This window comes from Callorhinchus milii, unplaced genomic scaffold (assembly GCF_018977255.1).
Source record: "Callorhinchus milii isolate IMCB2004 unplaced genomic scaffold, IMCB_Cmil_1.0 Scaffold2, whole genome shotgun sequence".
NCBI classification, from domain to species: domain Eukaryota; kingdom Metazoa; phylum Chordata; class Chondrichthyes; order Chimaeriformes; family Callorhinchidae; genus Callorhinchus; species Callorhinchus milii.
The window spans coordinates 46,630,241-46,653,041 of NW_024704743.1; the positions used below are offsets into that span (position 1 = coordinate 46,630,241).

The 22,801-nt window shown below is 40.5% G+C and overlaps 1 protein-coding gene across 1 annotated transcript in view; it reads left to right on the forward strand.

Annotated features, from left to right (window-relative positions):
* The window catches only part of LOC103187487 (RNA-binding motif, single-stranded-interacting protein 3), a 565,148-nt gene that overhangs the window by 536,628 nt on the left and 5,719 nt on the right, over window positions 1–22,801 (forward strand). The window contains exon 14 of the mRNA XM_042346715.1: window positions 19,998–20,108. Coding sequence (XP_042202649.1) covers window positions 19,998–20,108 — 111 coding nt within the window. The remainder of the gene's footprint in view (window positions 1–19,997; window positions 20,109–22,801) is intronic.

Here is a 22,801-nt window from a genome sequence, read left to right on the forward strand (position 1 = left end):
AAATTACGTGATTTTCAAGCGCCTATCCTGGCCTCCGCTACTCTTTTTACAATAGGGGCTCCGATCAGGAAAAGAACAGTTGACAGGAATAGAACAGTTAATGCAGCCTGGCACAATTGGTGAAAGACGTGAAAAACGCTATATCAATTGTAAGGATTATTATTGGGTTTTTTCACTGGCCAGTGAAAGGAGAGAAAATAGTGCTCATCTCAGCAACATTCTCTGATGGTCAGCCTATGTGGTCGAGAACACTGAGGTGTTGATGTCCAGTTATGGTTAACTAGGGTTCCCAGATATACTGTAGTATCGCAGTTTTCCACACACAAATACAAGTTGAAATTACAAATAACACAAATTTATTTATTTTATCTCCTACTAAGTTTTGATCCTGAATAATTCCGAGAAATATTCCCGATGCCTTACTGATCTGCTGGAGACAATTATATTTCACATTTGGATCAATGTATTTCGACCACTTAATGCATTTTGTTATACAGGATGTGCAGTGTTCTGTTGAACAGCTGGGAAAGGACAACCACTTAATATAACAGTGGAGTGAGGACTGGATATTATTTGAAAATAAGTTCTACCAAAAGACATTACATGAAATGCAAGGATTATTATTATTGTTATTATTAGTTCCATGTGGCCTACGCATAATACAGATATATATATATATATGACATACAGAATCCAGTGCTATCTAAAGGTAACCGCTACGGTTCAAGTTTCGGAGCTGATGGTTCAGCATTGCCTATAGTGCAGTCAGTGTTGCAATACAACAACAGCAAGTGACAGTAAAAACAGACAAGTGATTTTGTGGTGAGGATAAAAAAAATGCTTGGGTTGAGTAGCAAATGTTATTAACTTGGCAACGACACAGAGAGGTTTATGTATTTTGCTGGTAAATTCATCTGGAGATGATTGGCATTTGTTCCAACTAAACCGTTGGATTAGCATAATGGAGGGTGTAAATATCATTTGAAATGATGCCGAATGTAGTCATTAACTAACTGTTGAATGGAAATATGAAAGATGAGTCTCAGAATTGACCTGTAATTTATTGTGATGTGATGTAAAATAGGAATGAACATCCAGACCTGTATCTGTCCTAAATTTGCATCTTATCATGGGCTGGAACACTGACCTTTAAAACAACCTGGACAATTTATGATCTATATAGAGCAATCCTTATATTTTATATATAGTATCTTAACACATTGGCCAAACCTCACAAAGCACTTAACAGGATCTATTATAATGACTGTCTACTTTGTAGGCAAACACTGTAGCCAATTTGTGCACAACAATGTCCCACAAATAGCCATGAAGTGAGTGATCAATTTATCTGGAGGATCGTTGCCCAGGACACTGAGAGAAACTGCCTTCAGTTTAAATTGGCCATTCACTTCAAGGCTGTTTGTGGAACATTGCTGCTGCCTCCAAATACTTAGTCTACAAATACTTTGTCATTGCATTTTACAATAAAGCCTGTGAAGCACTTTCAGGCAGTGTGATGAGGTGTTATATGAAATACAAGGATTATTATTATTACTTGTTATTACTCTTTTTAAAAATGGCAGAGGATCTTTAGCATTGTAAGTACTTGATTCTGATTAAAAGGAAGTATTTTAAATACTCTGAAATCCCAAAAGATATATATTTTAAAACATCCTTGCATTTGATAAAGTGCCTTTCATGTCAGGAGGACATCTCAACGCATTTCAACATTTTACTGCTTAAAAAAAAGCACAGAAAAATATGTAGAAAAACTATCTGGAAGATAACTCTTCCTGCATAAATGCTGCTTAAATATATGTGGTTATTTTTTGGTTAGCCAACTATGTCACATGCAGAAACCCATCACCATAGTTAAGAGTATCCAAATCAGACTGAGAATTCCATGTAAGGCACCTAGACATGGAAATTCCCACGTGTGGGATGGAGTCCACACTCTCTCCCTGGAGGGGTGCATCCTGCTTATTTAATTGCGTATTTGATGGTGAATCACTCTCATTCTAACAACTACTTACATAGCAATAGGACTTGGGGTTCATTTAAGAAACCGCTTGATGCTGCAGTGACTGTAGAGTGGGTATTCTGGAAGGATGAGATCAAATAGGAGTATTATGAGATTGCATCTTTGATACCAATTTCTAAAAATGATTGTGAATATTAAATGCAGCTCATCCATCACTACCAATATTGAGTATCCATAATTAGGGCCCGATGTAGGTTTTTCATCTTTTGCAAGTTTCTTAGGTTTGCAGCGCTGACAGAGAGGATGTTGAGAGAGCATGTCTGTCAGGAGGGGTGGAAAATTATATACAGCTGCTACTCCCATCTGAAGAACTGAATCCAGCACAAAGAACTAAAGGAGGTTTATAGTCAAATGAATCCCTTATCTTCAGTAGTAAGCATTACCAGATGCCATTGAATTATCAACAGAATTCGAAAGCCTATAATTTAGTGATTTATCAGTTACCTGATGTATGTCTTTGGACATACCTTCCTTTCTAATGGTTTCTACACAGCTGTGATGCAGTGGTTCCTCTGTGGAGTGGTCGTTCAGGCAGTGGAGCACCATTGCATATAGCACTGCAGGTGTTTATCGATGACATATAATGGAAAATCTGCTTAGCTTGCTGCATAATTGGTGCCTGAGGATTTCTCTGTTACATGGCTGCTCCCGATCACGGAGATCGCTTTGGAGTGAAGATAAAAATAGAATAGTGGTTTACCTCATTTGGTAATCTCTGAAGCAGCACTCAGAGAAGTCTGAATTCTGGTTCCAGTATAGAAAAAATCTCAGTTTTACCTCTATATGTGGGCAAGCAACAGGGTCTCTCTTTCTTCAAATTGCCTCGAGGAGCAAACCAAGGTGCCAGGTTCCACAGCTAGTCTTGAGATGGATGGAGAAATGCAATGTTTCATAACACATTTTATGTGATACCACATCAAACCTGTTATGAAAGGTTAAATCTGTTTCTTCGACCAATTTCATGAGAATGATTATTTCTTTCAAATCCATGTTGATATGTTGAAAGATGTCAAATTTGACATGTGACGTGTTCAATATTACAGGGAAAACATTGCTGATTATATACATAGGTATCCTTTGTAACCATCACCTGCTCCAGACCTGTGTCTGTGCTTCCTTTACCTGGCCAATAGGAGGTTTGGAAGAATGTCTCTTTCTCTTTCGTTCTCTCTTTCTCCTCATGACAAACATTGGGTCTGTACTTACTCCCTAGTTGGATTTTATTCTGCTTGATTCAAAATAGTTGGCTTTAGTTTCCATAATCTGAAATGACTCAGTGAGTTACAATGCACCATCCAAGTGATGTAATGGGATGATTCAATTGTTATTTCACAAAGTATCACAGTAGCAGTTTTATTGTTGTTAAGTGTTTCACAAGATCAGTTGAAGAAGAAAGCCCTTTAGCCCACCTGATCTCATCCTTCCAGAACACTCAACCTTACTGTCCTCTCATCACATCATCAAGCTGCTTTTTAAATGAGTTCATTATCCTCGCCTCAACAACCCTCCCTGGTAACCTGTTCCAATCATTAATTACCTTCTGGTTAAAAAAAGTACTTCCTGGTGTCTGTCCTGAAATTCCCTTTTGCAACTTTAAAACTATGTCCTCTTATTTTACTGGCTTAGTGCATCTTAAACTATTTTTCTGGGTTTACTTTTTTAATCCTATGTAAAATCCTCATTGCTCTCCTCTACAATCTCTCTGGGGCCTTATGTTGAAGCAACCAGAACTGAAAGTAGTATTCTAGGTGCAAATTGACCAGAGTACTCTACAGCTTGAGTACTGTGGGGAGCTGAACTCCACTGATTTGGCAATATAGCACTATAGCTTTATAGCAATATAGCATCCTGTTTATTGCTGCCTGATCTAGTTTTGACATGCTTTGACAATGAGCCCTAGCTCTCTTTCAGCTTCCCCTTTGGCAAGTTCTATCACATCCGTCGAATACATGTGTTTCCTATTCTTATTTCCTATATGCAGTACTTTGCATTTTTACCTCTGACTTGCAAAGGGCAGATCACAGCAACACAGTCAAGAACTTACAGTGAAATATACAAGAACAATTGCATAACAAAAGGGAAAAAGGCTGATCAGTCTCATAGAGGGAATTGATGAGAGTGATGCCCTGTGATACATTTACTGCATATTTGAGGACATCCGCTAATATAATATATAATAATAAAAAAAACTCCTTGCATTTTTATATTGCATGTTTCATATCCAGGGAACCTCTCAAAGTGCTTCACAGATTCACTGTAAAATGTAGTACCTATGCACTATTATAGGGGAACATGGCAACCAATTTGTACACAGCACTGTCTCCCAGGGCAGCCATGAAACAAATAATCATAAGATAAATAATTTTATCTGGGGAACTGTTGGCCAGAGGAGGAGAGACCACCCTTTCTTTTTGAATAGCACCATGAGATCTGTGACACCCACTTGAACAGGCAGATGGGATCTAAATTTAACATTTATCAGAAGAACAGCACTTCTGACATTGCAGCCCATCCCAGCACTACTCTAAAATGTCAGACTGTGAGTTCAAACTCCCGACTTTGAGATAAGCATGCTGAGCCAAGCTGACACATTTCAATTCTCCAGTAACACAAACAGTTCAGAGATACTCAATTGAATGTATTTGCTGCTGATAGCATTCTGTGCAAGACAGTGTTTGTTTTGTGGAAAAAATGTGCACACATTATCTAGAACAGTAAACATTGGCACATGCCAGTAAACTAAGCATCAATAATTTAGGACCACCAAGAAACAATGTTTAAAGAAATAAAGAAACAAACATAGTTCTGAGTTTTAAACTTTTAAATTTTGTTGTTAAACTTTCTGGGCCCCTTGTGTTTCCAACGTGTGTCGTAGACAGGAAAACCTCTGGTAGGTCAGGATCTAAAACCGGTGAGTTTAACCCATGGAAGCAGAGGTCTGGAACTAAGAGTGAACTTGGGGTGAACTATGTGTAAGTGGGTCAGTGTTTGCAGTGTGAACCCATTTTCAGTGTAACATAGAACACCGTTTATGCAATATAATACAATTTACATGAACTCAACTGACTTGGCAATATGTGCAGCATGTTTCATGTTGGAAGGATGTTCAAAGTGTTTTACACAAATGGCTGGGCACCCAAACAGGACTCTGGACTCATTTGAAAAACAGTTTGATGCTGTGATGGGTGTTCTGGAGGGTGGGTGTCCTGGAGATCAGATGGGCCAAAGGACCTTCTTCATCCAAACATCTCTTGTGATACCAGGTGCACTCAGTAATATGTATTGCAGTGCACCAAATGTTGTCTGTTAGCACTGGTTATATATAACTGCACAAATAGCAAAAATATCACCCCTGGTGTTTCTAGATGTTGACCTACTGGTTTAAGTCCTGAAACAATATTCCCTATACAAGCCCGGATATCATGCTTTTATGTGTACATTGCTGCAACCTTTAAAGCATCTAAGCCATAACAATCCTCTGATGACTAAGTCTGGCTTGAAACTGTACGCGTTGTGCATTACTGTGCCTGTTAATGCCCTGTGCATGAAGAAATGTATGCAGATTATCAGAACTCACTGAAATTAGACACTCTAAAAGCCAAACATAACAACTTTGAAATCCAAAACTGAGATGATTGCTTTTTTTGCAGTACTCAGGAGCCTTTGTAGTTAAAACCTTTGTAGTTGTGGATACTTTGCATCAGCTTGTCTTGTTTATCCAACGTTTAATTTGAGAAAAATGTGGGTTTAGTTTTAGCTGCTGTACATAATCTAACTTGTAGTGATGTTACCATGCTGCCATGACAGCCTCAAAAGGGTCTATTCTCACCTTGGCTTGAACTATGCAGCGGATAGTTTTTTTTTTAAAAAAACAGAAGTTAGTTGTTTGGCAATTCGGGACGCAGACGAGTTTTGGGGGGATAGGGGCTTGTCTGCGGGGACAACCCTCTTTCCCAAAATGGACTGTTTCTGTCTAATTTGGTTAATGGGGGTTGAGCAGGACTAACCTCGCTCACCATTAAAAAAAAACGTTAGTTGTGAGGGGAACCAGGTCAAAATGGAGAGGAGGGGTATATTACCCAGGGTGTCTCAGGGATCTGGTCCTGTTTCTTGCATATTTTAAAGACCTGTATTTGCAGACCCAGCACAAGGTAGTTGCATTTGCCGATGACACCCAAGTTTGGAGAAACTGTGAAATCAGAAGGGGCAGCAAAGGTCGTATAAAGAAAGTTTGATAGGTTAAGCACATGAGATGCTAACTGGTAAATGAAACTCAATCCAGTTAAATGCAAGACACTGAGTATAGGAATTAAAATTGGAGGCACAAGTGCTGCATGGATGTGGTAGAACTTTCCAAAAGGGAAGCTGAAACAAACCTAGGGGATCTAACTCTCAGTTTATTCACAAATAGTGCTGATATTTTCTGCCATGTGATTGGCAAGAGCTTGACCTGAGGATCAGGAATCAGAGCCATTGGAAAAGAACAGCAATTGTGCATGCGATCATTCATTTTGATCATGTCTTACATAAACTGCTCGAAAAATGTGACAAAAAAAAGTTTTTTTTAATAAGAAGCAAATTGAAATTCTGCAGTGCAGTTCACCTTTATCTTTATATTTGAAAATATAATCAAGTGTCTGAATGTTTGAAACAGATTCTGTTTCCAGGGCATTCAAGGGTGATGAAGTTTGGAAAGTTGGAGATGTGGCAATGAAGTGCAGGGATCTTGGGGATAGATTATAACGTTTGGGCTCGATACTGAAGACATTGCATTAAAATGGAATACGATAAAATAACCTACTTCTGTGACGTTGAGTTGTTGTCATTGTCACTTCCTGCACATTCTGTAAGCGAATTTGTCAAATGATGTCAGCGGCACTTCCTGAGCATAACAGTATACCAGGAAGTGACATCGACAGTGATCCGATGACCCAGAAATCAGCCATGTTTTAGTGCAGGAAGCTGGCAATCCGTACCAGAAGCAGGAACTGTGTCACAATTCCAGCAACTGGGGGTCCACAGGAGACCAGGGTTAAAATTGTGCCAGCGCTCTAGCAAGGCACGTAATAAAGGGTGCTTTTCCTGATGTCCTATCTGTTTGTGGGGCATTGGCGTCGCTGTATTTCCCCTCAAAAACAGTCACTATACTTGAGAATTACCGTAAAGTGTTTAAAATATTTTGATAATGTCCTGTCCCACACTATAACCTATAATCCATGTCCTTTTCTGGAGTCCTGTAGCTCAGTGGTTAGAGCACTCGCTTTGCAAGCCGCATTTCACCCACAAATATACAGTCAATTCACTTTACAGTATATTCTGTGAAGCGCTTTGGGACGTCCTCCCGACGTGAAAAGCGCTATATCAAATGCAAGGATTATTATTCACTGGCTCTGCATCCCCCAGAAGATTGAGTTCAAATTACATTTGTATAGTGTCTTTCATGTTGGGAGGACGTTCAAAGGCGCTAGACAGTCAGGGATTTGGACCCAAGCGGGGTTTGGGATCAGGAGGGTGGAGAGCACGGAGGGTAGGATGGTGGCCGAGGGCACGGTCGAAGAGGAGGGTCTTGTGATGTGACTTGAAGGAGGCAAGGGAGAGAGTAAGACGAAGGAACTGTGGAATGGTGTTGCAAAGGGTGGGGACAGAGAGGATGAAGATGCTCATCCTCAATTTTGTAGCCCTCCACAGTCTTGCTCCACCCTACCTATATGACCTGTAAAACCTTACAAACTGACCCATGCCTTCCGCTTAGCAGGCACTGATCTGCTTCACGTCACCTCCCCTGCCCTATCTGCCCAACCATCAACAGTCGGGCCTTCAGCCTTTCTGCTCCCACTCTCTGGAACTTCTTCGCGGAGTCCCTTCACCTCGTCCCTTCAAGGTCTGTCTCAGGACCTTCTTCTTTGACCATGCCTTTGGTCATCTTCCCACCCTCACTTGCCCCCCCCCACCACCCCTTCTGAATCCAACCCTCAGCTCAGTTGCAATCCCTTAACTGTCCAGTGCTTTGGGATGCCTTCCCAATGTGAATGGTGCTACATAAGTGTAATTTGTTGTTGTTGTTGATGTGATAAGGGGCTATAAAATTAGTGGTATTTCTTCTTTCCTTCTAACAGTCACACACTTTGGCTGTGGGCATATCTAACAGAGGTCGGCTCAGCAGTGAACTTATCGAATGGTTACGCCTCTCCACTGCAAACAAGTGGTACAAATACTTTACATTTACAAACACAAGCTTCCAATGTTCATAGGAAAATAGCTGAGAAAAATCTACTGACTTATAATGCAGTCGCCATTTGCATTGCATACCTAACACCCTGGAAATGTGAGTTTATTGAAGTGACATCTGTACACAGTTTATACCGACCGAGTTTGATTTTGTACAATGCAACTATCAATATCGATCAGCATCAAGCGAAATACAAATGCAAGCTTCCTTGCACCTGACATGATCTCGAAAGCTATTCTGCTTGTCTGTGTGGAGATCGTTGAAATTTAAAAGAAGTGCTATAAAAAATTGATAGTGCACTTAAAAACAGAAGGGCTAACACACTTACTCAAGCAGGAAGGCAGAGAAGCCCATTTTCTCCTCTAGTTTGTAGTTGAAATTGTATTGTAACGTTGAAGGTTGCAGTTCATGAAAGTACAATTCTTGTTGGTATCATATGATTGTCGGTCAGTTTTCAAAGGCTGTCACACCCTGGAATCAGAGTGGATAAGGATCTTCTCCAGTGCCAATGCCCCATGCATGTTGTCTGTTGTGTGTTCTGTCTGTCTAGTTTTTAAATCAGTTTGCTAATTTCCAAGGCTAAAACAAATCGCAGCAGGACGCTGAGATCTCGGCCAAGGAAGCAGTGGCTAACTAGTGCTCGAGTGAATCAGTACTAGATGGGATTCCTTGCTTTAGGAATTGTTACAGTGGGATAGACTGCAAGGCCAATCAACAAGAGCACACAATATACAGATGCTTTCCTCCCTTTATTTATGAATAACAACAACAATAAGATTACATTTGTATAGCGCCTTTCACGTTGGGAGGACGTTCCAAGGCGCTGGACAAAGTACAGCATTTCAGATCCGAGCTGGGGTTGGGGGTAAGGGAAGGGAGGGGAAGGGGGGTGGCCAATGACATGGTCGAAGAGGAGGGTCTTGAGGCAGGACTTGAAGGAAGCTAAGGAGGGGGCGAGGCGGAGTGATTGGGGAATGGAATTCCAGAGGTTGGGGGCAGAGTGGCTGAAGGCTCTCCTGCCAATGGTGGGGCGGGTGGTTCAGGAGACGTGGAGCAGGCCGGAGCCGGCTGAGCGGAGGGAGCGGGTGGGTTGGTAGGGGGTTAGGTGGTCCAGAGGTAGGGTGGGGCGAGGCCATGGAGGGCTTTGTATGTGAGGACCAGGATTTTGAACTGGATCCTCTGAAGGATAGGGAGCCAGTGGAGTCGGGCGAGAGTGGGGGAGATGGGATCACAAGTTTGGTGCGGAGAGGACACGGGCTGCAGAGTTCTGCATTATCTGCAGCCTGTGGAGGGAGGAGTTGGGAAGGCCGACAAGCAGCGCGTTTGCATAGTCGTGGCTGGAGGTGATGAAGGCATGAACAAGAGTTTCAGCGGCCTGAGGGGTGAGGTAGTGGCGGAATCGGGCAATGTTACGGAGGTGAGGGAAGACAGAGTGGGTCATGGCTTAAATGTGGGGAAGAAAAGACAGTTGAGGGTCGAACAAGACACCCAGGTTCCTGACTGGCTTGGTGAGTTGAAGTGTGCAGCCATGGAGGTTGATGCTGCCAGAGCCTGAGGTGCTGAGGCGCTGGCGCGAGGCAATCAGGAGGGCCTCAGTCTTGTTCACATTCAACTGTAGGAAATTTTTCCCTCATCCAGGACTTGATGTCCGACAGGCAGTCAGACCAGATCCATTTAAAGGATCTAAATGATGACTGAGTGTTGCAAAATAAGGGCCCTGACAATGCAGAAGAGGACATGTTGCTATTACGTTTTCAATAGCAGTGGAATAATTCTATGATAGCTTGCTTGCTGTCTCACCATAAGCTATAAAGTCCCATGGAACATTCGCGCATTCATTTAGCCTCCAGATGGTATGGAAAAAAGTATTCAGCCACAATTCTGTACAGCCTCCTTCACTATTCGACTGTCAGGAAATGTCAGTAATCTCAGACTGATGACCCCTCTGCTCTCAATAGACTCACATTCAGATTTTCTCACTGGATTGCCCGAGAATTTGGATGAAGTTCCTTTACCAGAGTTTTAATAAAAAACTCCTCCCAATCCTTCAACTTCAACTTAGTTGAAGGATCCATTGGGACATGTTGAATATGTACAAGAGATATTCAGCCTAGGTTATGAGATGGGCACTCTGGTAGAGGGATCAATATCAAAGGGACATAGATTTGTGATTAGAGATGGTTTCAAGTGGAGATGAACAACAACATTTTATATTTATATAGTCCCTTTCACTTCAGGAGAACATCTCAAAGTACTTAAACAGTTGACAGGAACCCAAGCCAGAGCGGGGATGGGGGTAGTTTAAGAGGGAAGGAAAAACGACGAAAGTGCAATAAGAGATTGGGTCTTAAGATGGGCTTTGAAAGTGGGGAGGGAGGGGCCAAGGCAGAGGGCCTCCAGGATGGAATTCCAGAGAAAGAAGACAGAATGATTGAAAGTTTTCCCACACCGATCGTGGCCAGGTAGGGAATATGAAGCAGACCATTGCAAACTGAGCAGAGGGAATGGTCAGGTCAGGAGGATTGTAGCAGGTCACAGAGGTAGGGAGGGTTGAGGTTGTGGAGTGACTTGAATGTGAAGGCGAGGATCTTGAATGGGATCCTGGGAAAAACAAGCTCTTCGCCCAAAGTGCTGTGAGAATGTGGAATTCAGTTTGTCAGAAGGCTGTAGATGCAGTGTCATTTGGGATGTTTAAAAGAGAGGCAGATACTCAGAAAGTAAGCAGGATAGAAGAGGAATGGAATCAAATGATATGCCATGATCTAATAAAATGTCAGAAGAGGTTCGATGGGCTGAATGGCCTCAGCTTTCTACTTTCCTGTAGGTGTGCGTAATCCCACTAGACCAAAAATGAATGTGGAAGCAGATGTTCCTTTTCCTCAAGACATACTAGACAATAAAAAACTGAAACGTGTTTTATAAAAAAAATTCCAGTCACTTCTGAGACACAAACCTCTGACTTACAAATGGTACAAATGATACCATGGAAGTGAACAGGCAAATTGTCCTTATGTGGTGTGTTTTCTTATTGAGATAATTCTGATATTCCTTTTGGATTTACACCTAATTCATGTACAGCATCATCTCATAAATACACTCTTAACAATATTTGCTTTTAATTTTGATGACATAAAGCATAATTGTAATAGCATTGTCTACCGTATGACTATCCTGGCCACTTACAAGGCATTAATCAACAACAACTTGCATTTATATAGCACCCTCCATGCGTCCAGAGCGCTTAGCATTACCTCAGTATTTTTGCACATGTCAGGATATTAATTTCACAGGCATACACTCTGTGCGGCAATTGTCACTTAAATTTAGCACGCGTCAGAAAATTGTACATTTCTAACAAATCGTTCTTGAAGTTTTGTGTAATAGGAATAATGAGGCTAAAAGAGTTGATATTACAACATTCCCAGCAGTTAGTCTAGTGCTTAACCTTGTAATACTGTATTTACTAATACAATTCTGCCAATATTTATCCCAGTATTACTTACAAATACAATTTATATTTATATAGTACATTTCACATCAGGTGGATGTTTCAAAGTGCTTCACAGAGCCAGCTGGGAGTCTGAGCTAGGGGTTGGGGAGCTGAGGAAAGGGCAAAAGTAATCAAAATCACAGTTAAAAAGAAAGGTCTTAAGGCAGGCTTCAAAAATAGGGAGGGAGAAGTGAGGCAGAGGGACTCCAGGGTGGAATTCCAGAGAATAACGCAGAGTGACTTGTGACACTGTACATTGTAAGAGTGACTCAGAATGTACATTATTAAATTCAGAGTGTATATTATGAGATTGACTGTGATAGTGTACATTGTGAGTGATCAAGAGTGTGCATTTGCTAGTGGTGAGAATATTATGGCTTGAATATTTTAACTTATGCAAATAAAGAGATCATTTTTGGGGGGAGCATTGTCAGAGGTGCCATCCTTCAGATTAAACATTAAACTGAAATCCTGTCTACCTATTCAGGTGGACATTAAAGATCCCATGGCTCTATTCGAAAAGAAAAGGGAGTTTATCCCTGTGTCCTTGCCAACAATCCCCCAAATAAAAAAAAATTGTCAATCATTTCATGGATGTTTGTGGGACATTGCTGTGTACAATTATGCTGCTGCATTTGCCTGCAAATACAGTCACTCTATTTCACAGTAAATCCTGTGAAGCACCTTGAAACGATCTGCCGACATGATAAGGTGATAAGCCAAATGCAAGGATTAATATTATCCCACCATGCTGGATAACCCTGTGGACTCATGGCATCCTTCCACTTGCTTTCCTTGGATGCATCAAGAAATTTCACCTGGGTGTAGATTTACTATTTTTTAGATTTTAGATTTTAGTTGGTTTCTGTAGTACTTCAAAGTTGGTTTCTGTAGTCCTTCAAAGTTAAGGCTATATTTTAAAAAAATCGATATTCTAAAATATCATATAGAGAAAGCTGGTGGAATATCTCCTCACAAACAAAAGACAATGAAAATAAATGTCAAAAATCTTAAAAGCCTCTTTAGCCCATTGTATTAATATCATTACTACTGAGATTAGACCCTAAAGGTATTTTTTTGGATGAACATTGAAAGCATGAATTGTAAGGAAAGGGTTGTTAATTGGCTTTTTGTCTTGTTTTGCCTTTACAATGTTTTACATGTTATTAGTGAGGTTGGTACGTAATGTGCCCTGTTTTTTGACGCCTGTTGTCATATTAAATGTTGGGCAAAAACTATCGGCTTTAATGACAATGGTTATTAACGTCAACTCTTTCAATACAGTAATTATACTTCAGACCTCAGACTGCAGATGATGATGAGAAGGGAGGCATTTGAATAGAATGAAAACTGGGCAATATATTTTTAAAATGTATTTCTTTAAAAATTTGCTATGTATCCAACATTCCAATTTCAAATGGAAATGCATTCTATTTTGAAGATTTTTTCAAGCTTTTCTACTTGGGAATGAACTCTGCCAGCCAGTCAGGAACCTGGGTGTCTTGTTTGACCCTGAACTGTCCTTTTTCCCCCACATCTGTGCCATAACCGGCACTGCCTACCACCACCTCCACAACATTGCCAGACTCCGCCACTGTCTCACCCCTCAGGCTGCCGAAACCCTCACCCACGCATTCGTCACATCAAGGCTCGATTACGGGAACTCCCTCCTTATCGGCCTTCCTAACTCTTCCCTTCACAAGCTGCAAATCATCCAAAGCTCTGCAGCTCGTGTACTCTCACACACCAGGCTCCGTGACCCCACCACTCCCACCCTCGCCCGACTCTACTGGCTCCCCATCCCTCAGAGGATTGAATTCAAGATCCTTGTCCTCACTTTCAAGGCCATCCACGGCCTTGTCCCCTCCTACCTCTCTGACCTGCTGACTCCCTACCAACCTGCCCGCTCACTCGGTTCAGCGGGCTCCGGCCTGCTCCATGTCTCCCGCCCAACCCGACCTACTATCGGTGGCCGAGCTTTCAGCCTCTCTGCCCTCACACTCTGGAACTCCATCCCACGGTCCCTTCACCTCGCTTCCTCCCTTGCCTCCTTCAAGGCCGGTCTCAAGACCCTCCTCTTTGATCGTGCCTTCGGTTGCCCTCCTACCTCTCTGCCTTCTCTCACCCCTACCCCACCCCTCCACCATGCTCGGGTCCTGACCTCTGACTGTCCAGTGCCTAGGAACGTCCTCCCGACATGAAGGTCGCTCTATATCTGTAATTTTGTTGTTGTTGTCTGCACTTTTCCCCTTCTTCAGCTGTTGCACAGTACAGATCTCCGTTCTGTGAGACTTGTTCCTGTGATTTGGAGGCTTTGGAGCAGTACTAAAGTGTGATGTTCATCGCAGCACATTGTGTTTTGTGGGTGCTAATTTGTTGACAAAATTAGTACAGATATCCCTGAATGACTTCCACTTTTAAATGTGATCTTTGGTTAAGTAGTGTTCAGATTTTTTTTAAATGATAAGAGTATTCAGTTTTCTCCATGTACATATATAATAGTGAACCATTTTTACCATTCTCTGCTATATTTGATTGGTTACTAAATGTATGGGTAAATACATTTTCTTAATCACACACTCAAAAAATCAAAACAGCATAGGTTATAGATGGAGAAATAAATATGTAGGTGCATAGTGTCATGGATTAGTAATATGTACATTATATATAGACAGAGGGATAAGTAGTAAGGCAGATAAATATGATTGATAGATGAATACATAGAAAGTTCAGTCAGATAAGTGAGTGCCTTGGGCCAGACATATTTCAGTATACATAGCTGCCCATATAATCCTTTAAGGATTGAAAAACCTTTAAGCCTTTGAAATACACACATCTTTCTATCACTCCATTTTTGCAAAACTATCTGTGAGGTTTTAATGAAATGTACCCGTATGACGCAATGGGTTTAGAAGACTGCACAGAATATGGGAATAAATCCACCCAAATTAGAATTCTCTTTGCATATTCATGATGTTGCTGCAGTTTTCAGGGTTGGCAGGAGTAGGCACTGCCCTAACTAGTGATACATAATTGAGCACTACGATTATGGAGAGGCAAGATTACAATAAATAATAATCCTTGCATTTGATATAGTCCTTTATCCTGTCTTCAAAGCATCTCAGAATGCTTCACAGGATTTACTGTAAAGTGGAGTGACTGTATGTGTAAATCATGGCAGCTAATTTACACATGGCAAGATCCCACAAACAGGCAGGAAGCGAATGACCATTTTTTAACCTTTTGGCATTTATTGAACAGGATACTGGAAGAAACTCCCTTCTGTTTATTGAATAATGCCATGGCATCTTTAATGTTCATCCTGAACTGGCAGATGGGACCTGAGTTTAACATTTCAGCTAAATGATGGCATTTCCAACAATGTGAAAGGCGCTATTTCAAATGCAAGGATCATTTTTATGATATCACACCGAAGCTGTCACCTTTTGGACTGCAGTGTTTTAAACAACTCTGCAGTCTATTGGTGAGAAGCTATGAAGGTTATTTGAGAGCATCTCATTGTTATTCATTATCAGGATCAAACCAGAAAAACCGAAGCAGCAAATCTGTCCTATTAGAAATAACACGTTATAAAAACAATTTCAGATTAAGGTCTCAACCAAGATGACAATTTTAATGACTGGAATGAATAATTACTGTACAATGATAAATGATTACAGATGTGTTTCTCAGTCTACCCCAGGAGCGATGCCATTTGGAAAGGAAGGTTTAGTTTACTGTGTCTGAGTCAATTCATTGACGCACTCAAAACCATCTCTCTCTTTACATTGTCTTGATTAAACAAAGAAATAAATTGAAATAAACAAGGTGCTCAAAATTCCTCGCTTTGTGAATAGCAAGAGAAATGTTTTCATATTCATCTTATGTATTTGCACTATTGCCCAAAATCCCAGTGCTGAGTGTGCATATAATCATTCTGTTCCTTTAATTAAAATAACTACTCAAGACAAAATCTTATTGATCAGCATTTTACACACTGAAAGTGCATGGGTCCTGACTTTCCTTTGTAATTAACATTTCAATTATGATCTGCTGAGCGTTAATGCTGACTGTGGATTTATGCATAGAACTGTAAGTTGCAACAGCAATAACGCAACATGTGTCTAACATAACAACTTCAACAAGAACTTGCATTTATATTGTGCCCTTCATGTGGGGGAGCAGCTGGGAGTGCTATGGCATTTTGGCACATGGTATGATGTGTCCATCGAGTGCAACAGCGACAATACAAATCTTGAGTTTTAATTGTACAAATGTACAATATATCATAGTGCAATCTGAATATGCTGGCATTCGTCCAACACGGAAGCGTTTCACCTTTGCCCGTCTGTCCTCTAGTTTCCTCCCTCTGCTTTTACAGCCATTTGGTTTCAAACATAATTCGGGTATCAACTCATGAATGACCCTGCTGCCCTATTTGTTCTCAGGAGTGTTTGCTGCATGTTATAAGAGTACCTAATTGCTCTGGGATGCTACCCTGCATGACGGGCGCTATATAAATGTAAGTTCTTGTTGTTGTAATTGTCCCTTTCCCTCTAAATTAGAGAGTCCTGTAGTGTATTGGTTAGAGCACTTGCCTCGCAAGCAAGAAGATCCAGGTTTGATTCCCAGGCAGGGAAATTTCCTTACTCCATACATTTCTGTTTACCTATCATTAAATAAGAAGCTGGTTGTTAATTGATTAGCGGATTGCTTTTCGGAGGTAATAAACTCACAAAAAAAATGTGGTCACTCAATCCACGACTAGTTTGTGGGACACTGCTGTGTGCATTTCGCCCCGCATTTCATCCACAAAGTATGCAGGCAATTCACTTTACAGTATATTCTGTAAAGCGCTTTAAGACATTGCGATGACGTGATAAGGCGCTATATCAAAGCCAGGATTAATATTATAAATATGTTTAACTTTGGATTGCAAGCAGGATGAAATGTGATAATTTCCCTTTGGTGTGAATTGCTGGTATTCCTCTCTTTTTGTTCTTATTTATGCCATCCATTAGCGAACAGATGAGTTGACACCTAAATGAAATCCTTGGAAGAGGTTTTTAGGGATTTGAAGTGGTGGCAGTCTTAAAGCGTTTTAGAGACTTCTGGCTGGGCAAAATAAGAGGCATTGGCACAAAAAATGAAATAAAAATCCAACTATTTCAGCAACAGTACAAAACAAGTACTGTACTCAAAAAGTTTGAACAGCAAACAAATGCCAAGCTATGGAGAAATGATCAAGTCAGTGCTTGAAATTTAATGGCTTGCACCTTTTCAGGCTGTGTCGTAAATGCTGAGAGAGGTTGAAATCCTTCCTTAGTTTTTGTGAGAGGTTAGAGGCCTGTGTTTCGTACAATTACCAAAATATCCTTCATGATATACTATTAAGATACATGCCTGTTACAGCAAATCTTATAAGCACCCAATTCATTTTATTGGGTCTTCCTGGGAGGAAATGGAATCCACCAGAGAGTCTGTTTGCTTGTAGCCCACAATTGCATTGCAGAAAAATCTGTAAAAAAAATGAGTTCCTCAAGCAAAACACTATCCCAAAACGAGCAACATGTTTTTGAGGAAGAATTCATGATGTTTCCTAACAAGTGGATCCGTGCAGTCTAACGGGGAACGTGAAATCACATCACTTTAATGCTCTTGGGAAATCTTGTAAAATAATGATAGAAAGTGCTGATTTGGAATTGTGTCTGCTATTTACTCATCACTCACTTATTCATTCAGGTGTCTGTCCCTCACTCAATAATATCCCTGTCACTCATTCACTCATTTATCTGTCACTCACTCACTCACTCACTCAATCAATCACTCAATCAATCAATCAATCAATCAATCACATGTCCATTGTCACTCACTCACGTGTCCGTCACTCACTCACTCACTCACTCACTCACTCACTGCATTCTTCTCTAGGTGCTGAGAATACAATGACAATACTATGTACTGTTTAGTGAGCGGGTGGAGGGGAGCACTGTTTTTGTAGTCAGTAGAAGAGGTGTTCCAGCTCTACTGCATCAGATCCTGATTAAAATTAAAGTGACAAAATAAGTTCTACAAACTTGTTCTCTCTTGTTTGCTTGTAATAGGATCGGGAATCTATTCCTAATCCAATTATTTGGTGGGGGTGTGTGGGGAAAGTTTTGGGAGCATCTCCAAAAGCTGTTATTAACTTTTCTTACAAACTCAGCAACTACACTTGACAGCAAAACCCCATCAGATATTTTGATAATCCTTGTGTTTAATATAAAGTTTATTATGTTAAAATGTCGCCTAGCTCCCAGATGCAATCTTGCGTGAAGGACACTACACACATCCAAGTTGTTTTAGCTGTCAGGTATAGTGACTGGGTATTAGTAGGCAGATATGGTACAGCACTAGAAATCTCTCTCTTTTTCTCTCACCCAACCAGCTAATGGGCTGCAGCATCACTGGATGCCTCTTTGTGAATGAATAATGGAGCTTAAATCAAACTCCACAAGTCAGTCCCCTCTGTGCCCCTGTCAGCACATCTGTGCTCTGCCTTTTCTTTCAGATAAAGACTTTTGGTTTTAAAAATGAAAAATAAGTGAATAATGAGTAAGAACAGCCGAAAGGAAGCCAAACACTTACAAACCACAAATGTAACATTAATGTACAGAACCTATAAATAGTTTGTAAATTGGCTGTGAATATTTCAGCTCCTGTCTTCCTTAGTTGGTTCATATTCATAATTGAGGTCAGAAGGCTGTGGTTATATTCTGTCTAGGCAAGCTGCGTTATGTCTCTCACACAGCTCAGGATTCCTTTCTCTCTTACTTCTGGCAGGACCTGCAGTAGTCACATAGCATTTGTATTGGCCTGAAACAAAACAGCAATGGATCTAATTAGCATACAGCACAAGTCACAGAAAATGGTTCCCTGCTGGAAATTTCAAAGGAAATGACTTTGCTTTGTCTTTGTTTTAGGATCAGTCCATTACCAACTGTGTCTATGTTCAAATATAATGCATTACTTCTTTTCCCCTCCCACTTCCCCATCCCCCACTAAAAAAAATTGCATAAATGCTGCAGTATTTAATCCAGGACAGTACAAATGACCTTCTGACTCTTAAACCTTATCCATTGTCTTCTGATGGGTAGCACAGTGCCATCTGGTGTATGTGAAAGGAAGAATGGTTTCCAGTTTCCAGCCATTAGACCCACAAATAAAATACAATGCCAACATAGAAAACCATTGATTGTTTAAGTGTGTAAAAGGCTGCGTCTCCTGAATGTTCCCTTGTCACACAGATATCTCTTGGTACTACTGATAGATTTGTTCCAAGTTGGTTGATAGATATGTGTGCATATACAGAGCTGCAGAGGAAACCTACCTTTTGAATCCAAACAGATCTATTTTTTCTTTGAACTCTGCAGCAATAAGAGTTTCAGCTTCTGTTACCTTATTCGGTGTTCCACTGCTCCAGCTCTTCAATAATTATACTGAGTCTGGATTGTCATACTGGATCTCAGATGAAACAAGACATTACTGCTAATATTTAGTGACTGTTTATCACATTTAATAATAATAATCCTTGCATTGATTACAATGTGAAGATGTCTCAAAGCCATTCACAGCATTTACTATAATATGTAGTTACTGTGGATTTTGTAGGTGAATGTTGTCGTCAGTTTGAACACAACAATGTCCTACAAACAGCCATGAAATGAATGATCAGTTTTATCTTGCGTTTCATGTCTAGGACACCGGGAAAAACCCTCTTTGAATAATGCCATGAAATTGTTTTTTTACCATCCGCCTGAACAGGCAGCTGTGGCTTCAGTTTAACATTTCATCCAAAGGACAAATAGTTATACTGGATGAGAGCTAATTTTCTCCAGCTGAACATTAACAAAACTGAGGCTCTCTTGATTGTCTCCCGTCAGCGCCTCCACACTTCAGACACTGACAGCATCACCGTCCATGGTTGCACACTCCACCTTACTAAGCCAGTCTGGAACCTTGGCATCTTGTTTGACCCTCAACCGTACTTTCTCCCCCACATCCGTGCAATGATCCGCTCCTGTTTATCAACTCCTCACTGTAAAGTCAGGAGTTGATAAACAGGAAATTTATATCCTGGATCCAGTTATATATCTCCAGTTTGATTTTGCAATGTTGCGATCATTAAGTTTGTAGATGGTGTCAGTGTAAGATTCAAAAAACCTGTTTTTCAACATTACTCTTGTGTTGCTTTTCAGGGTGCTGTGATCACGCCCACAATGGACCACACCATGTCCATGCAGCCTGCCAGTATGATGGGACCGCTAGCCCAGCAGATGAATCATCTGTCACTGGGCACAGCAGGAACAGTAAGTTATGGCAATATCAAGCATCTTTAGCAGGAAACTTCTAATCTCTGGTCACTTTCTTTTTTGGTTCTGCATTGTATCAATAATGTAAATGGAAATATTGCTGACGAGGTACCATTAAGGATATGGAATATATTTTAAGGCAAATGACTTGAATCCAGTAAATTGAAGTACTGGAGTTTTTCTACAGGTTATTAATGAAATTGCTGCTCCTTCTCCAATGCAGTCATGTCATAATGGAAAAGCCCCATATTATCATGATAAATTGGTGTAATATCTGTACTGAATACTGTCTTGGATTGTTACAAAACTGGCAATTTTTTATTGAAGAACCTAGGTGATGAATGAAATTCCATAGTATACAGTATACCACCATGATGAAGAAAAGAGAAGAGATGAAGTAAATTAGGAGGGTGTGGTTAGGTGCACCATGCTTGATATAGGTGCCCTATTATAGCTTGTACTCTGAACCCAAATGTAGACTTCAATTCAGGAAGGAGGAAAAGTGTGTAGGACATTTAACTATGAAGTACAAAGCTCCTACTGCTTGTGAGTGCTTAAAATAATATTGAATATTAATATTGAAATGTCAAGGATCTTCCATCTTTAGTAATTCCATTCTACATTCTTTAAAATCCATACATGTGCAATCTCTCCTCATTTTCCTCTGCAATTAAATAATAATAGTAATAATAATCCTTATATTTGCCTTATCATGTCATAAATTCAATAGTTACAGTAGCACATAGTAAAGAATAACTTAAGCTTTGTTCTGCTTTTTGCTTTTTTTGGTCTATTAACAATTGAGACACCATTTTTTTAAAAAAACAAATCTTGTTATAATTTTTTTTGCAATGACATGAATTGCACTTTTAGATAAATTAGCCAGATTGTCTGAATGAAACAACAGTGCCTCTTGGAATGCAACATCCTCTCTGGGCTGCACTGGATTGTTAGCCTAGAACCGCAAGCTCAAGGTTACCATGTGTGACTTGGACCCACAGCTTTCTGACCAAGAGGTAAAAAAGCCGCCAATTGAACCAGGCTGATACTCGAGGATCGCTTCCACATGGGATAATAATATTAGGCCTGTTGGGGGGAGGGGGTGGGGAAGAGAGTGGGTACATTCGAAGGTAAAGTTCCGAAGGACCTCCTTCATCCATCCAGACCAATTTGGCAATCTTGTGAAAGTCCTTATCACGGAAGAATTTTGCTTAAAAGTAGTGTTCTCCTTTAAACGCATGTTTTAAACAATGAGATAATGTTTTCATTTGGCCAGGTTATGCACTGGATTTTGTGAGTCAATATCTGAAGGAATATGACCCTTGTGGACACGTTCTGTTACTAATCAGAGTTTTGTTGAACTGCAGAGATGCTGAGAGCAGCAGCTGGGCCACCTATCACTATATAATTATCCTGCTCTCCCTCTGCTCCAAAAAGAATGAGATGCTATTTAGTTTTACCATCAATAATAATCATAATTAAAAAGTGCATATCCTGTACAGAACCAGAAGTAATAATGTACTTTTATTTTCCACATTGTTAATCAGTGCAAGTAATGGTCTTTAACTATCTAATTAGGGAATTAGAAAATGTCCAACCATTTGCGAACTTGTAATGCCCTGATAGCTCACTGGGGGTGAACAGGCAGTCGGCCAAAAGATATCCCAGTAGTTTGCATTATAAGAATGTGAATGACTGTGTCATTCAGCAGGATGGCAACTGCTTGTCATTTTGACAGTGAAGTGAATGGTTCCAGATTCAGTTTCTCCTTCGACTGGTAACTTGACAGCCCTATGCAACGGTGAAAATGGATGCAATTGACTTAAGGCCATGAGATGCCTCCTCTCCTTTTTTCTGGATGTAATAAATGTTGTGAAATGCATGAGAGTGGGGAACAAAACCCTATTGCATTTTTGAGAAGTGTTCTATTTTCTTGACAATGATCAGGTATTGTGATGTTAAAGAAGGAAGGTCTTTTCTGTATTTGCAGTCAATTTGTGCACAGTAATGTCTCACAAACAACCATGAAGTGAATGATCAATTAATCTAGAGAGTTGCTGGCCTATAAAGGAACATTGCCAAACATGGGTCAACTTTAAACTAGAAAATGAAATAAGAAACACTGGAAATCAACAACAGTCGAGTTGGCCTAATGTTCCAAATGTAGGTCATTAACCAGAGCCTGCTGGACCACATACTTGTGTGGATGTCAACTGAGGACAGGATGAGGCATACAAGTACGTGGGCCTCACCAGTGATTGAAAAGTCTGGCAGAATCTCAAGGATTTTACATGAAGCTACTTGGTGACCACACTGCAGTCAATAGAATCGTACCCAGGTAGCCTTTAGGAGAGGCAGGGGTGAAGGGGAGAAATTCAAAGGGGGAAAGGGGGATGGTGGGAGTGGTCTAAACAAACAGGAAGGAAAGTCTCCAAATCAGTATGTGTGCATTACAGAACTTGCAATTGCAGATAGGAAAATGCAGAATCGGAAAAGATTCTGATTGACTGCGAATACAGAAAAGACTTTCCTTCATTAACAATCCAATCCAAAGGCTGTGTAATTGTATAGTTTGGAGCACAGCTCCAGCAACGGTTGGTTGACCAGTTTTCATCTGGACTCATGCTTCTTGTCAATGTATTGTTTTTACTCGTGCCTCTTGGCATATGTGAAAATGTTTGCAAGAAGTA